At 44.5% G+C, this 17,639-nt stretch overlaps 1 protein-coding gene, 1 non-coding gene and 1 pseudogene across 2 annotated transcripts in view; 1 reads left to right on the plus strand and 2 right to left on the minus strand.

The window, feature by feature from the left end:
- Nucleotides 1-96: 96 nt before the first annotated feature.
- Nucleotides 97-17,639, plus strand: part of AK4 (adenylate kinase 4) — a 96,630-nt gene continuing 79,087 nt past the window's right edge. Inside the window, exons 1-2 of the mRNA XM_010850259.1 lie at nucleotides 97-273; nucleotides 473-744. Coding sequence (XP_010848561.1) covers nucleotides 600-744 — 145 coding nt within the window. The 5' untranslated portion in view covers nucleotides 97-273; nucleotides 473-599. The remainder of the gene's footprint in view (nucleotides 274-472; nucleotides 745-17,639) is intronic.
- LOC104996143 lies at nucleotides 7,056-8,395 on the minus strand (annotated as a pseudogene).
- On the minus strand, nucleotides 17,107-17,179 carry TRNAE-UUC. Its single transcript has one exon. It is a non-coding gene; the product is annotated as a tRNA-Glu (tRNA).

Below are 17,639 nucleotides of genomic sequence, written 5' to 3' on the forward strand. Positions count from 1 at the left end.
GAGAGCATCCCTCAGACCTCTGCGGAGGCGGCCGCTGCCACTCCCGGGGATGTGACAGCCGCCGGGGAGAGGCGGAGGCGCGGACCAAACGCTGCCCACGTGCGGGGACCCGGGTTGGGGCTCAGCCCCCAGGCCGCCGCGGCGTGGGGCTACTGGAGGCGCACTTGGAGTCACCGCCTGTTCCGGCTGTCTCACTCGGTGGAGATTGGCGTGGGGATGCCCGACCCCTTCCTCGGACTGGGCGTGGGGCACGAGATATAGGAAAGGATCGAGGTGGGCCTGGCCGGGCTGACCCCACTCCAAGCTCCCGAGGGCTACCCCCGCCAGGGGCGGGCGCTCGGGAGTTCTCCGGGATCGCAGAGTGGGGGCGTTGAGGGCGGGGAGGTGTAGCGTGGCGCTTACTCCGCCCTCGAGCCGCCCAGGCGCGGGGCGGAGAGGAGGGGTTGTCTCAAAGTCTCTCCTTCCCCTGCAGGGGCGGCGGCGAATCTCCGCGCGAGCCCAGGGTGTCAGAGGCAGGGGCAGAAGAAACAAAGTTCCCGGGGCTTCTCCGAGGCCGCTGTCCCGGTTGTCAGTTCGGCCTCCCCCTCCTCTCCGAGGCAATGGCTTCCAAACTCCTGCGTGCGGTCATCCTTGGGCCGCCGGGCTCGGGCAAGGGCACCGTGTGCCAGAGGATAGCCCAGAACTTTGGCCTTCAGCATCTCTCCAGCGGCCACTTCTTGCGGGAGAACATCAAGGCCAACACGGGTGAGAGGGGGCGGGGGCGAGTGAGCGGACGCGGGATCCGGTGAGGCTGGGAGGCGAAGGGCCAGCCAGGGGCTGAGTCTCTTCGGTCCCCGGGCGCCCTTCCCCCGCCCGCATGTGGTAGTGCAGGCTCCTACGTGCCGGGGCGCATGCAGCTGGTGGCCCGCGGCCGTGCGGCTTAACCGCGCCCGGGAGGAGGCCGAGGCTAGCTGGGCGGAGGGTAGGAGGGGCGCGAGCCCCACTCCCACCCCGCCACGGGCTGCTCTTGCCTTGGCGAAAAGCGGGTCACCAACCAGCAGATCGCTGCAGCTGAAAACCCGGAGCTTCTCTCTCGCCCGGCTTCCTTAAAACCAAGCCATCCCACCGCTTGGCCGTCTCCCACCCAGTTCACCGCGTCCCTGGTGATCCGTAGCATCCCCTCCTCTCGCCAGAGCCCCCCGGGCCGAGCGCCGCCCACCTGTGGGAGTCGGGCCCTGCCGCGCGCTGGGGAACCTGTGGCGCCGCGGGGCTCGCAGCCGCGCGCCGCTCCAGCCCCTCCACGCCTCCCGGGGCCTCTGGGCAGAGCCCTGGGTGCCTTTGAAAGGCCTGTCTGTTCCCTGCCGCCTTCTAAGGTAAACTCTCACCACTAACTTCCCCTCCTCTTCAAGCCGGGGCCTGACCCTTAGGAGACTAGGAGATTTGATCTGACAAATTACAGTTTGAATCCAGCCTCCTTGGAAATGGCTTCTTGAGAACGCCTCCCTTGGCTTGCCTGGTTAATTTGGGGCTACAGGTCGCCTGCTCTCCTTAGCCTGTCAGTGCGGCCCTTCTCCCCTCTCCTCCCACCCCGCGTTCACACGAGTTCATAATGAATTGGCATTAAAAGGCGAGAGGTAGGTAGTTGTGGTGCTGCTGCGAGGTAGTTGGCCCTTCTGGGATGCAGAATTAGCAACTCATTTATGAAAACTTGTTATTGCAAACGGGGTGCTTCCCTCTGTCTTCTGTTTTCATCTGTTCCTAGGTGGTTATAGCCTATTACGGTATCTTCTTTACAAAAGCACAGATTAGTTTGACAGAGGTGGGTGGAGGACGGTGCTTGGAAAACGGAAAGCCTGAAAGAGGCGGGGAATTAAGAAGTATCTCAAAGGCAGAATTTTACTCCTTATTTCTTAAAGCAGGTTTTAAGAGCAAACTTTTATTTTGGTTTTCAATAATGCTGTTCCCCACCCTTCAACATTCAGAAGGCTGCGTCCTGTATACCTGATTGCACCTGGAATTTTCTCTTGCAGGTATTGTTACCACAACTGGGTCTATTTTAATTTTAATAACACATTCAAATGCAGTTTACTCCTTTCCTGTTTGGAATGCAGTTTGGGTGGGGGGAGAACTGTGAGAGGGTAGGCTGGCTCTAGGTGGCCAGGTGGGTTTTGTGGTCAGGTGGGGTTTCTCAGTGGGTATAATGAGGTGAGGAAACTGCTAGGTGGGATTGAGCCCATTTTTCTGCCTTCTCTGTACCTGACTCGGTAACTTGCCTCCTTCTGGCATGAAGGCTTTGCACCATCCATCCTGGGACTGAATTAGTGGCTCTTTCCTTTTAAAAAAGATGATTTACTTATTTATTTTTTTGGCTGTGCTGGGTCTTCCTTGCTGCTTGGGCTTTTCTCTAGTTGCAGAGTGGGGGCTACTCTCTAGGTGCGGCACTCAGGCCTCTCATCCTGGCTTCTCAAGTTGCAGAGCACTGGCTCTAGGGCACGTGGGCTTCAGGTAGTTGCCATTCCCTGGCTCTAGAGCACTGTGAATAGTTGTGGGATGTGGGTTTAGTTTCTCCTTGCCTTTTAGAATTCTCTCTTCAATTCAGGGATTGAACCCATGTCTCCTGCACTGGCAGGAGAATTATCCATCACTGAGCCACCAGGGAAGCCCACTCTGCTTTTGTGAAGAGAATGTGATGGGAAGTCACTTGTTTCTGCACTTTTTTAGGGGGTTTGAAAACTTTTCCACTTGTTGTTTTCCCTTATTTTGTTCATTTTAATTTTCCTTTGTTCAGAATTTTAGTCTCCGTTCTCTTTCAAGTGCCTTCATTTCTCTGCCAGTGTTTCTCCCTGGAGTAAAAAGTGACTCTGCAATGTTTAAATTATCTTTTTCTGTTGGGAATCAAGTAGTTTATGCATGAATCAAGTAAAACTTAATCAAGAATGGACTTCCCTGGCCATCCAATGGTTAAGACTCTGTGCCTCCAGTGTAGGGGATGCAAGTTCGATCCCTGGTCAGGGAACTAGGATCCACTGTGCTGTGGGCCAAAAAACCCCCAAAAAGCAAAAGCACTATCAGGGAAAGAAGAAGAGGACAAATAAAGGACAATGACTGTTTTGAAAGTGGCTTGTTTCTAGTGGACTTGGAGGGTGCTCTTGGGTTATTTTTCTCAGAAGATATGAGTCTTAACAGGCTCGTTGCCTGGTAAATAAGAAACCATTCCACAGCATTTTTTTTCTGTTACTTGCTGTTTGCTTTTCACTAATTTCCTGGCAGAGAAGCACAATGACCGCTCCGTAGGTGCCCCTTTATAGTTGAAGGTTTGAAGGAGATGCTGAAGTGCAGCAAAATCCCAGGAAGTAAAACCTTGGTAAGAATTTGAATTGGAAAGTAGCTCAGGCCATCTGCTGCAACCTGCAGGGTTGGGGCATACTCCTGTCCCCATGGTTTTCCTGCCGTTACTGCCTGGTGAAAAGGTGCTCTTCCAGGAAAGGAGTGGCTACATATTACATTTGGGCAATTTTCCCTCACCTGCCCTGGCAAAATTCATCTCTTTGCACATAGCTTGTGAATTCTATTGCTGCTGTCACATACACTTCTGATGCAGTGCAGCTAATGTATTCTGATTTATCCAGTAGATACCTCCTGAATACCTGCTGTATGTCAGTGATCTAGGTGCTGGGGGCTATAGCAGTATTTTTTTCTACCTTCACCATAGTCCAGTTGCCACTGAGAGACTTAAAGGATGGATCTGACAAATGCCTAATGAATAAAAGGAGTTCAACAAGTCTGATGAAGACACCGTCATAAATTCTATCTACATCTTTCCCAGAAGAGTCAAACAGCCTTTAGTGATTAAGTCCATTCTGCTTAATTAGCTCTGATTTGTGATAAAAGTTTGTGTTTACTATGGATCTCAGATGAGCTTTGTGATATCTGTCACCTGTTGGCTCTGCCTGGTCTGCCTGAAGCTCTGCAGGCTGAGACTTATCAAATACCTTATTTGAAGACCCACCCCCAAGTTTTTGGCTTACTTTTTTTTTTAGCACACTGAATGAGTAAATAGATGGGAGAGTTCTCTTAAGTTGCCAGAAGCTGGGACACTGTCATAAAAAATATTAGCTTTTGTGTGTGTGTTTGCATACATATGCATGAATGTCACACACACACACACACACACACACACACACACACACACACAGCTGGTACTCAATAGAGTTCCATTAAAATTTGGGACTTCCCTGGTAGTCCAGTGGCTAATGTTAATGCCAAGTTCATGTGCCGGATTGTGCAGTGAAGCTAAACTGAAACGTCAGAGTTTGGAGCGAAGAAAGGTGTATTGCAAGTCCATGATAGGAGGTGGCCTATGCCCTGAAAATCCTGAGGCTTCCTAAAGGGTTTTTGCAAAGCATTTTTAAAGGGCAGGTGAGTGTCTCAGGGTACAGGATCAGCCAGTGTACAGTTCTCTGATTGCCTGATGGTGAGGCAGCAGAGTGGTGTTACAGGGGTTAAACTTATTTGTCCTTAGGCTCCAGGAGGCCTGGGGCTATGTGCTCATGGTCACCAAATAGTTCTTCCGTTTGGTGGAGTAGGGTTTCACATCAGCAAAGCAACTCAGGAAATTTGCATCAAATACTATTATCTAGGAGAAGGCAATGGCACTCCACTCCAGTATTCTTGCCTGGCAAATCCCATGGACGGAGGATCCTGGTAGGCTACAGTCCATGGGGTCGTGAAGAGTCAGACACGACTGAGAGACTTCACTTTCACTTTTCACTTTCATGCATTGGAGAAGGAAATGGCAACCCACTCCAGGGTTCTTGCCTGGAGAATCCCAAGGACGGCGGAGCCTGGTGGGCTGCCGTCTGTGGGGTCGCACGGAGTTGGACATGACTGAAGCGACTTAGCAGCAGCAGCAGCAGGTACTTCAGAGAGGAGCTAAAGCAGAGGATATAGAAGAAGGCCTGTGGTTATACTAAGACTGTGATCCCATCTCAGAGGGCCTGGGTTTGATCCCTGATCAGGGAATTAGAGCATGAATGTGTGTTAGTAACTCAGTTGTGTCCGTCTCTTTGTGACCCCATGGGCTATAGCCCACCAGGCTCTTCTGTGCGTGGAATTCTCTAGGCAAAAATACTGAAGAGGATTGCCATTCCCTTTTTTTTTTTTTTTGCCATTCCCTTCTACAGGGCATCTTCCTGACCCAGGATCGAACCCGAGTCTCCCACATTGCAGGCAGATTCTTTATGGTATGAACCACAAGAGTCCAAATGCTGAAACTGAAAAAAAAAGAAAAAGAAAAAGAAAAAATCCCACATGTCTCAACTAAAAAGCCTCAACAAAGACCTGGCACAGCCAAATAAGAAAATACATACCAAAAACCACTATTCCCCAAACCTTGGGACTGAACTTGGGCAGTTCAGTGGTTGAAACTCCATGCTCCCACTTCCCCTGCAGGGGTGCAGGTTCAATCCCTGGTCGGAAATGGAAGTCCCTCATGCTGCATGGTGTGGCCCAAAACAAACACCGCCCCCATTTATATTTAGTGATACCTTCATTTGTTGAGTGATCAGTGAATGAAACCTCCCTCTGAAAGGTGTGAGACTCCTGTTTTAAGGTTTGTACTGGATCTACTATCTAAAGTGCAGGGAAATTGGAAAGTTTCCATTTGGAAGCATCCTGGACTTGAGAGAAAAGATGTTCAATAACAAACCTGTTTCTGCTCTTAATTAATATTAACTGCAGCTCTTGCTGAGGTTTGCAGATGGAATTGGCATTTCAAATTAGTCTATGGGCTGAGCCTCTCCTGAAAAGATGATCTAGTTCAGAAGGTTCAGGGTTTTTTTTTTGTTTTTTTTTTAATGTTCATTAAGTATAAATGTGTGTCTTTTCTTATGTAAGAATGAAAACGTCTGACAATTGGAGAAGTTGTATTAAAGAGACTAATGTTCACCAATGTATTTAGAACAACAGTAAATATTAATAGTTCATGTTTTTGGAGATCATACAAAGTCTTGGCTTAGTCTGCTATTTCTAGAGTATGGGATATTCCATATTTTTTCCCTCGTTTGGTGAGACTCAGGATGTAGGTCAAGGACCTGACAAGTTTGGAGGCATCTCTCCTGTCTGCAGGTCCACTTGTACACCCCCCTGTTTTTCTCATTTCTTTGAGGGTTTTCACGCATACTTCAAGAGAACTGTTTGACTTGAATAAGGTCCCGTGACAATAAGACTGACTTTCACACATGCGTAGTTGAATCTGAGCCTCTTTTCAGTGTGGTCATTTTTTAATGGAAATCCACTTTAAAAAAATATTTATTTGGCTGTGCCAGGTCTTATTTGCAGCACGCAGGATCTTCAGTCTTCATTGCGGCATGCATGATCTAGTTCCCTGGCCAGGGATTGAACCTGGGCACCCTGCATTGGGAGCATGGAGCGTTAGCCATTGGACAACCAGGGAAGTCCTGGTCATTTTTTAAAAGTAGTTTTTTTTGACCAAAATCATGCCTTGTAGAAAATTTGAAAAATGCGAAGCTGTGAAAGAAACTGAAAAGGCGAGTGAAAATTACCCACTATTCCACACTGTCACTAGGAAATTCTAACAAGTTATTTTTTTCCTGTATATTTGCCCTGCCGTCCCCAACAAACTAACTTGGCGTCCCACTTGGATATTGTGAGCATTTTCCTGTGTTCTTACCACTTCTTCAAAACCATTTAAAGTTTCTGTATTATAGTCCATTCAGCAGATAAAAGTGAAAGTGTTAGTTGCTCAGTCTTGTCTGACTCTTTGTGACCCTGTGTACTGCAGCCCACCAGGCTCCTCTGTCCATGGGATTCTCCAGGGAAGATTACTGGAGTGGGTTGCCATTCCATTCTCCAGGGGATCTTCCCAAGCCAGGATTCGAATCTGCATCTCCTGCATTGGCAGGGGGACTCTACTGTTGCGCCACCCTGGTGCTGCTTTATTCATGTACTTTTTTGCTTACTAAATATTTTATTTAATATAGACATAGATACACATACTTTTGTGTATATTTTTATTTTTCAACATCCCCACCCCCACCCCCACACCCCCTCATTGGTACTGCTACACTTGCAGGATCTTAGTTCCCTGGCTAGGGATTGAATCCGGGCTCTCAACAGTGAAAGTGTGAAGTGCTAACCACTGGACTGCCAGGGAATTCCCTATACTTGTGTATTTAAACGCTTTCTTTGGTTTTCTTTTTTCTTTTCTTTCTTTCTTTTCAGCTTGAAAGCAGTCTCTATTAAGTGAGCAGATTACAAAAATAGCGGTAGATACCTTAATTCATCCTTCTAATAAGGCTGTTGATCTGGTCTTCCTTGCTGCCAGCATCTCCACCTTCTACAAAATGGGTAGTCCTTTTCTTCATTCCGCCTCATGGAGAAGACGGTTTGAAGGGCCATAAGAAGTTGTTTACTTCTTTGAAACATTTTTCAGCAGTGTAGATCTTATGAAACAGATTCTGCATGTAGATGATGCCATATTTGCCAAGAGATTGAGCATCATGTTATCTGTCAGGGCAATTCTGTTGATTTTGCCATAACCATACTTGTAGATCAGTTCATTTGTTGACTTCAGGTTTGGGTAACACCTTATGCAATGTATGGTTCCACAATTCTCAGCATGTTACTTGAAGCCTTGCTGAGCTTTACAAAGGTGCCTTGGAAGATCTGATGGCGATGGAGAAGCTGCAACGCCTTTTGAACCTTTGGGCTCACACCAGTGATACCTCTGATCCTGATGATAAATGCCAATTTGGGTTCCTCAGCACAGAGAAGTTGCCAGCTTTTCTTGTCATCCTACCGTTCAAATTTCAGTTCTGTACATCTGCCTGTATTCCTTGTGATACTGCTTAGCGTTTTCATAGATTAACTTCCTCCTTACCTTTTAAAGCATCTTTTGGGCAAAGTTCTTTCTCAGGCATTTTATTTTAAGCTCTGCAAAATTCTTTTGCCTTTTTCTTAAGGATTTCTGGCACAGCAGGAACCTTCTTTTTTTTTTCTTTTCTGCACTCTCCATGGTTCCATCCAGGAAAGAGGCCTTTCATTGATTTTCTGATTGTATAAATAGTTCACGTTAAGTTACCCAAGGTTTAGAAATGCAAGAAAGATGAGGAAGTAAAAAATTTGTATTTGCACTAACACTAACTAGGAGGAAATAATAACTGTTAATATTTTTTATGTGCAGAATATCTTCCCGACAGTTTTTTAAGAATATATTATGTATTACTGTTTTGAAAATGGCTTGTTTTACTTCACAGTGTATCATTTAATATTTTCCAGTGGCATTACAACCTGTTCTTCGATGTGAGTTTAATGCTTTGTACTATTTCAATGTAATTTTTATTACACTCTTGATTTTTTGAAAAAGGTGATACATGTAGAGGGCTTCCTAGGTGGTGCAGTGGTAAAGAATCTGTTGCCAATACAGGAGACGCAAGAGACTTGGGCTTGATCCCTGGGTTGGGAAGATCTCCTGAAGCAGGAAATGGCAACCCATTCCAGCACTCTTGCCTGGAAAATCCTGTGGACACAGGAGCCTGGAGGGCTGCAGTCCATGGGGTTGCAAAGAGGTGGACATGACTCAGTGACTGAGCACACACATAATACATGCAGGTGGTAAAATGTTCAGATACACTAGGAATGGTGTGGAAAATCTCTCCCATCCCTGACCTCTGGTTCCCCAGTTACTTTCCACAGGGATACGTACTTTTTACTTTTCTTGGATTTCATCCTAAAAATGTGTGTGTGTGTGTGTGTGTATATATATATGTATGTTTAGTGGTACCTCTTTAAAAAATGTACATGTATATCAATACTTTGTTTTGCCCTTCTTTCTTTTTTAAATATTTATTTATTTGATGTGCCATGTCACCCGGGCTTCTCTGGTATCTCAGTCGGTAAAGAATCCTCATGCAATGCAGGAGACCTGGATTTGATCTCTGGTTTGGGAAGATCCCGGAGAAGGCAGTGGCACCCCACTCCAGTACTCTTGCCTGGAAAATCCCATGGACGGAGGAGCCTGGTAGGCTGCAGTCCATGGGGTCACTAAGAGTCGGCCGCGACTAGGTGACTTCACTTTCACGCATTGGAGAAGGAAATGGCAACCCACTCCAGTGTTCTTGCCTGGAGAATCCCAGGGACGGGGGAGCCTGGTAGGCTACCATCTATGGGGTCACACAGAGTCGAACACAACGGAAGTGACTTAGCATAGCATAGCACCGGGAAGATCCCCTGGAGGAGGGCATGGGAATCCACTCCAATATTCTTGCCTGGAGAATCCCATGGACAGAGGAGACTGGCAGGCTGTAATCCATGAGGTTGCAAAAAGTCAGACAAGACTGCGCAACTAACACACACAGCACACGTCTTAATTACGGCACACAAGATCTTTACTTGCGACATGGGAACTCTTAGTTGTGACAGGTGGGATCTAGTTCCCTGACCGGGGATAGAACCCAGGCCCCCTGCGTTAGGAGCACAGGTACAGCCACTGGACCACTAGGGAAGTCCCTGTCCTTTTTTTTTTTTCCTGTCCTTTTTTAAAAAACTTAGCATTATAGCTTGGACATTGGTTTCTACTAGTGTTTATCAACCTACCATATTCTTTTAAAAAATTGGCTGCATACTCCTATCATACAGCTATACCATTGTTTCCTTAACTGACCCATTCTCAACTCTTTGGGTCTCAGGACCTTTTAGTACATTTAAAAGACATTGAGAACCCCAAAGAGTCTTTGTTTATACAGGTTCTACCTATAGTTATTAACTGTACTAGAAATCAAAACTAAGAAAGTTTAAAAATATTTATTAATTTGTTAAAAGTAAGAGTAACTGGGCTTCTCTGGTCTCAGATGGTAAAAGAATCTGCCTGCAATGCAGGAGACCTGGGTTTGATCCCTGGGTCAGGAAGATCTCCTGGAGAAGGAAATGGCAACCAACTACAGTATTCTTGCCTGGAGAATCCCTTAGGACAGAGGAGCCTGGTGAGCTACAGTCCATGGGGTCTTGAAGAGTCAGACACGATTGAGTGACTAACACACACAAGAGTAATAAACCCATGTTAACCTATTTCTATTAAAAAAGAACTGTTTTCTAGAACAAACTCCAAAGAAGAGTAGCATATTTGCAAATCTCTGTAATGTTTGGTTTAATAGAAGAAAGCTAGATTCTCACATCTGGTTTCTTACTCAGTTTGCCGTGTTGTCAGATGAAAGTATTGGAAGAGAATCTGGCTTTACACAAATATGTGGTTAGAGAAAGAGGGGATTCACAGACACTGGGAAAGGTCTTATGGACCCTCAGAGATCCTTGGACCACACTTTGAGAATGGTGATTTAACCAGTTGCCTGTGGGTTATTTGCAGTCTTTCAGTATACAAAAATACGCTTTGCTGACTGTCCCTTGATTATATCTTTCAACAAAGGCTTGATTGCCAGGCAGTACTGGCTTATGGGATACAAAGAGGTGAGTCAAGGTCTGTTTCCTGAAGGAGCTGTAAATTTATTGGGAGAGGCAGTGAGGCAAACAAGTATGCAGTGGATGAAAGGCTGCAAGGTGTGTGTTTGTAGGTCCTGGGCACATAGGGAAGAGGCAGCCTACCCAGCATTTAGGAGGAAATGGGGTTAAAGGAAGAGGCTTCCTAGGTGGCACTAGTGGTAAAGAACCCGCCTGCCATTGCAGGAGACATAAGAGACTCGTGTTCAGCCATAAGAGCTTTATAGTATCTGGTCTTACATTTAGTTCTTTAATCCATTTTGAGTTTATTTTTGTGTATGCTGTTAAAGTGTAGAAGGAAATGGCAACCCATTCCAGCACTCTTGCCTGGAAAATCACGTGGATGGAGGAGCCTGGTGGGCAACACCCTGTGGGGTCGCAAAGAGTTGGACACAACTGAGCGACTAACACACATATGGTGTTAAAGGGGGCTTCCTTGGTAGCTCAGATGGTAAAGAATCTGCCTGCCGTGCTGAAGACCTGGGTTCAACCCCTGGGTCAGGAAGATCCTCTGGAGGAAGAAACGACATCCCACTCCACTGTTTTTGCCTGGAGAATTCCATGGACAGAGGAGCCTGGGAAGCTACAGTCTGTGGGATTGCACAGAGTCATACATGACTGAATCAACTTAGCATGCTTGCATGGAGTTAAGGAAAGCTTTTCGGAGGATATTTCTGAGCTGAATTTTGACAAGTCAGTTTAACTAAGAGGTGAGGAGAGGTGGATGTTTACATGGAATACCTGGAATTCCTCCTCCAGGGCTTATTTGAAGTCCATGGGATCCTTGCTTTTGTGACTTGATCACACCTTGTATATTATCATTTTAGACCTCATTCACCCTGTAAATATTGTTGTTCAGCCGCTAAGTCATGTCCAACTCTTTGTGACCCCATGGACTGCAGCACACCAGGCTTCCTTGTCCTTCACTGTCTCCTGCAGTTTGCTCAAATTCATGTTCATTGAGTCAGTGATGCTGTCTAACCATCTCATCCTCTGCTGCCCCCTTGTCCTTTTGCTTTCAATCTTTCCCAGCTCAGGGTCTTTTCTAGCAAGTCTACTCTTCACATCAGGTGGTCAAAGTATTGAAGCTTCAGCATCAGTCCTTTCAATGAATATTCAGGATTGAGTTCCTGTAAGATTAATTGGTTTGATCTCCTTGAAGTCCAAGGGACTTTCAAGGGTCTTCTCCAACACCACAATTTGAAAGCACCAATTCTTCAGCGCTCAGCCTTCTTTATGGTCAAACTCTCACATCCATTCATGACTGCTGGAAAAACCATTGCTTTGACTATACGGACCTTTGTCGGCAAAGTGATATCTCTGCTTTTTATTTTATTTTATTTTTTTCTGCTTTTTAATACACTAAGTTTGTCCTAGCTTTCCTTCCAAGGAGCAAGCATCTTTTCATTTCAAGGCTGCAGTCACTGTTCACAGTGATTTTGGAGCTCAAGAAAAGAAAATCGGTCCTTTCTTCCACTTTTTCCACTTCTATTTGCCATGAAGTGATGGGATTAGATGCCATGATCTTTGTTTTTTGAATGTTGAGTTTCAAGCCAGCTTTTTCAATCTCCTGTTTTACCCTTTTTTATTATGCATATTATCATTCTATTATACATATTCTTTTAATTATACATATTATCAAAGGAAAGGGTTATTATTCTTGCTTCATATCACCTTTTCCAGTTTCCATTACTGTGCTTACCTTTAAGATCCATACACATATGGTACCAGGAAACTTTTAATCTTCTGTTTCTAACTTCCTGAAACTCAATTCCTGGGTCAGTGACGGCAACTGATCTTGAAACTAGAGTAAATTGGCTCTAGACGATTAGCTATAAATACAATCATTATTGAAGGGCATGAAGAATTGCACATTTAACAATCTACCAAGTAAATTATTAAATCATTTCATATTATGCTAGTCTTCTCTTTAGCACTGTGTGTGGTCCATGTTGTGAAAAGACTTAAAACTTGGAAATTGTTTTTTTTTTTTTTTTTTTAAGTTTTAGCATGCTTTCACAGTGAATCAGATATATCAACTGTGTATTGTCTTTTTAGTGAACTAGATATATGTACAAATATATATTTTTAAAATATATTTTAAATCAGGTAATAGAGGCTTTAGATTACTCTGCCTTTTCCCCTCCATCACTTGATGTTTGGTTCTGATTGGCCTTTAAGACATAGTACAAAAGGTCTCATTTGTAGACCTTCATGCAGTCCCAGTTAGATGGCTGATGTTATATTTTAACAGCCTCACTTCCAAGTTCCAAGGGTTCTTGTACTGGTTAAACGACAGGTCTGGCAGCAAGCATCTCTTCCTTGGCCAGAGAGACTGATAGTATTGAAATAATGCAAAGTCACTCCTGCTCATCAAATTCCCAAGAAGCTGGAAATCAACTGTTTTCCATTCTAAAGCATTTTTTAATTGACCAGCAACCTGTGAGCCTGGCACTTTGTAATTCTTGTGACTTGATCATTGTAACTGACATTTGCAGTGGGTCAAGCACGCACATTCTCTGTGCAGCACGCTCAGTTGCTCAGTCATGTCTGACTCTTCGCTACCCCATGGACTGTAGCCCGCCAGGGTCCTCCGTCCATGGGATTCTCCAGGCAAGAATGCTGGAGTGGGTTGCCCTGCCCTCCTCCAGGGGATCTTCCCAACCCAGGGATCAAACCCAGGTCCTGTATTACAGACAGATTCTTTACTGTCTGAGCCACCAGGGAAGCCCATGCACGTTGTCTAGTCCACACACAAATCTGGAGCAGTTGTAAGTAATATCTCCTTTTATAAATAAAGAAATGGCATCAGATAGGTTGAGCTACTTGCCTTACATCAGACAAATAGAGAAGCTAGCATTCAAACTTGAGACTGCATGGCTGGGGTTTAAACTTTCCATTGTGTCCTGCTGCCTTGCAGGTGCTCCAGTAGCTAGTGAATATCTACTTTGTCTTAGAAATGTCACATTGGGCAGGAGTGGCAGGGAATCTGCAGCTTAGCTCTCCACAAGTCCACTGAGATTGAGCAGACCCTTTAATGGTGAGCTGGAGATACATGGTTTGTTGCTGTTACCACTCTGTCCCTAAAACATAAAAAAAAAAATTCTAAAATAGGAAACACCGACTTCCTCTTTTCTCCCATAAAAATGGGCCAAAAGAGGTCTAAAATAGAAACCATATGTATTTGTGAGTAGGCAGAAATTGTTTCTCATCATAATGGTAAGACTTCTGGAATAATACTTGTACTTTTTAACTTATTATAGTCCCTTAAAAAATGTTTCTGTGCCTGAGTTAGGTAGGGGGAGGTATGCACAAGTGTCTTTGAGGCGTTTACTGTCAAGGATTCAAGGTCGAGGTTCCATGTTACATTCTCATGAGTCATGGTGGGTGTATGTGGGTGAAGTGTTGAGGTCATGAACATCGTTGAGGGAGGGTGTTATTCAGATATAACTTTCTCCCTTTCTCCCATAATGCTTTTCACACTTCAGTTAATTTCTCATAGTCTGTTTGCAGCCCCATCATTTCTATGAAGCTTTTCCACAGCTGTTGTAGCTATATGTTATTTTCTAATCTGGAATTTCTCCCATACCCATCTGTACCTCTAACACGGCATTCATGATCACCTCCCTGTAAGATGATCCATTTCATAACTTAAGTTACAGTCTTTCACCATCTGAAGAGTAAATTCATTAGCTTTAGTTTAGCTCAACAGAAGTTTTGAAATCCTACTAGGGCAGGAAAGAAAAACAACTGAGATAACTGTACACCTTATTTGTTATATAAGTACTATGAAGCAAATATAATAGTGCAGTGACAGAGTGACTGGGAAGACGACTTCAGAATGTAAAGTCGGAGGAGGCCTGTCTGAACAGATGATGTATAAGCTGAGCTCTGAATGGGAGCGTGGCAGCCAGGTATGTGAAGACTTGGGCAGAAGGATGAACATGTGACAAATTGTAATATAGGAGTGAGCTTTCCATCAGTGGAGAAGAGAGGAGACAGGTGTCTCAGGAGTATCATGAGTGCAGAGGAGACGGCAGAAGTGGCTGGAAAGGTGTAGGGTGGCCAGAAATTAGGACTTCATTATAACTGGATGCAAGGCAATGGAGTTTTTTTTTTTTTTAGCTTTATTGAGATATAGCTTTCATATAGTAAAGTTTATCCTTTTATAGTGCATAAGTCAGTGCTTTTTTTTAATAGAGTTGTGCAACCATCATGCATGTATGCTCAGTTGTGTCTGACCCTTTGCGACCCCATGGACTGTAGCCTGCCAGGATACTCTGTCCATGGGATTATCCAGACCAGAATACTGGAGTGGGTTGCTGTTTCCCCCTCCAGGGGATCTTTCCCACCCGGTGTCCTGCATCTTCCTGCTTTGGCAAGTGGATTCTATACCACTGGGCCACCTGGGAAGCCCTGTGCAACCACTATATAATTACAAAACATTTTCATTACCCCAGAAAGCAACCCTGCACCTATTAGCAGTCATTCCCCATTCCCCTCCTCCCTCTAGCTCCTAGTAATCACTAACCTACTTTTTGTTTATATGGATTTGCCTTTTTTGATCTTTCATATAAGTTGACTCATATAATACATAATTTTCTTTTGCAGCTGACTGTTTTAACTTTGCATGCTTTTGAGATTCAACTATATGGTAATATGTGTCAGTACTTCATTTCTTTTGCCTAATAGTACTCTATTAGATGGCTATACCACACTTTATTTTTTCATTCTTTGATGGACACTTGGGTCATTTCCTGCTATGAACATCACTATACACATTTTTGTGTGGACATGTTTTCATCTCCCTTGGGTGTATACCTAGAAGTCAAATTGCTAAGTCATGTGGTAACACTGTTTAACATTTAGAGGAACTGCCAAACTATTTTCTAAAGCAGCTTCATCATTTACACATACCCATCACCAAAGAATGAGTTTTCCAATGACTGTTTCCTTGTCAAGTCTCGTTATTGTCTTTTTCTTTTAGCCTCCCCAGTGGGTGTGAAGTGGTATCTCATTGTGGTTTTGAATTGCATTTCCCTAAAAAAAGGCAATGCCAAAGAATGCTCAAACTACTGCACAATTGCACTCATCTCACATGCTAGTAAAGTAATGCTCAAAATTCTCCAAGCCAGGCTTCAGCAATACATGAACCGTGAACTTCCAGATGTTCAAGTTGGTTTTAGAAAAGGCAGAGGAACCAGAGATCAAATTGCCAACATCCACTGGATGATCGAAAAAGCAAGAGAGTTCCAGAAAAACATCTAATTCTGCGTTATTGACTATGCCAAAGCCTTTGACTATGTGGGTCACAATAAACTGTGGAAAATTCTGAAAGAGATGGGAATACCAGAAACCTGCCCTGCCTCTTGAGAAACCTATATGCAGGTCAGAAGCAACAGTTAGAACTGGACATGGAACAACAGACTGGTTCCAAATAGGAAAAGGAGTACATCAAGGCTGTATATTGTCACCCTGCTTATTTAACTTGTATGCAGAGTACATCATGAGAAATGCTGGGCTGGAAGAAGCACAAGCTGGAATCAAGATTGCCGGGAGAAATATCAATAACTTCAGATATGCAGATGACACCACCCTTATGGCAGAAAGTGAAGAGGAACTGAAAAGCCTCTTGATGAAAGTGAAAGTGGAGAGTGAAAAAGTTGGCTTAAAGCTCAACATTCAGAAAACGAAGATCATGGGATCTGGTCCCATCACTTCATGGGAAATAGATGGGGAAACAGTGGAAACGGTGTCAGACTTTATTTTTGAGGGCTCCAAAATCACTGCAGATGGTGACTGCAGCCATGAAATTAAAAGACGCTTACTCGTTGGAAGGAAAGTTATGACCAACCTAGATAGCATATTGAAAAGCAGAGACATTACTTTGCCAACAAAGGTCCATCTAGTCAAGGCTATGGTTTTTCCAGTAGTCATGTATGGATGTGAGAGTTGGACTATAAAGAAAGCTGAGTGCTGAAGGCTTGATGGTTTTGAACTGTGGTGTTGGAGAAGACTCTTGAGAGTCCCTTGGACTACAAGGAGATCCAAGCAGTCCATCCTAAAGGAGACCAGTCCTGGGTGTTCATTGGAAGGACTGATGCTGAGGCTGAAACTCCAATACTTTGACCACCTTGTGCGAAGAATTGACTCATTGGAAAAGACCCTGATGCTGGGATGGAAAAGACCCTGATGCTGGGAGGGATTGGGGGCAGGAGATGACAGAGGATGAGATGGCTAGATGGCATCACCGACTTGATGCACATGAGTTGGGTGAACTCCGGGAGTTGGTGATGGACAGGGAGGCCTGGCGTGCTGCGATTCATAGAGTCGCAGAGTCGGACATGATTGAGCAACTGAACTGAAGGACTAATGATGTCGAACATTTTTTTCCCGTGTCCTTTTGACCATTTGTATGTTTTCTTTGGAGAGAAATGTCTATTTAAATCCTTTGACTGTTTTAAGATTGGCTCATTTGTCCTTTATTGTTGAATTCTTTATATATTTTGGATATAAGTCCCTTATTAGATATATAATTTGCATATATTGTCTCCCAGTCTGTGAATTGTCTGTTTATATTTTTTTGACCATGTTGCACGGCTTGTGAGACTTTAGTTCCTCAACCAGGGATTGAACCTGGGCCCTTGGCAGTGAAAGTGCCGAGTTCTAACCACTGGACCACTAGGGAATTCCCTGTGAATTGTCTTTTTACTCTCTTCAGGGTGTCTATGGAAAGTTTTTAATTTTGATGAAGTCCAATTATCTGTTTTTTTTTTTCTTCTTTTGCTGTTTGTGTTTTTAGTGATGTGGCTAAGACACCTTCACCTAATCTAAGGTGAAGCCATTGTTTTTAAATAGGAAATTGACAGTTTGATTCACATTTTTGATAGGTCATTCAGGCTGTTTGTAAACTGGCTTGGATGGTTCTAGAGTGAAACTTCCAAGGTCAGTTAAGAGGTTGTTATGGTATCAGACAAATGGTTAGACTTTAAACTTCAGTAAGCACTTGTTATGGAGAAGGCAATGGCACCCCACTCCACTACTCTTGCCTGGAAAATTCCATGGATGGAGGAGCCTGGTGGGCTGCCGTCTTCACTTTCACTTTTCACTTTCCTGCATTGGAGAAGGAAATGGCAACCCACTCCAGT

Source organism: Bison bison, unplaced genomic scaffold (assembly GCF_000754665.1).
Source record: "Bison bison bison isolate TAMUID 2011002044 unplaced genomic scaffold, Bison_UMD1.0 scf7180017864290, whole genome shotgun sequence".
Lineage (NCBI taxonomy): Eukaryota > Metazoa > Chordata > Mammalia > Artiodactyla > Bovidae > Bison > Bison bison.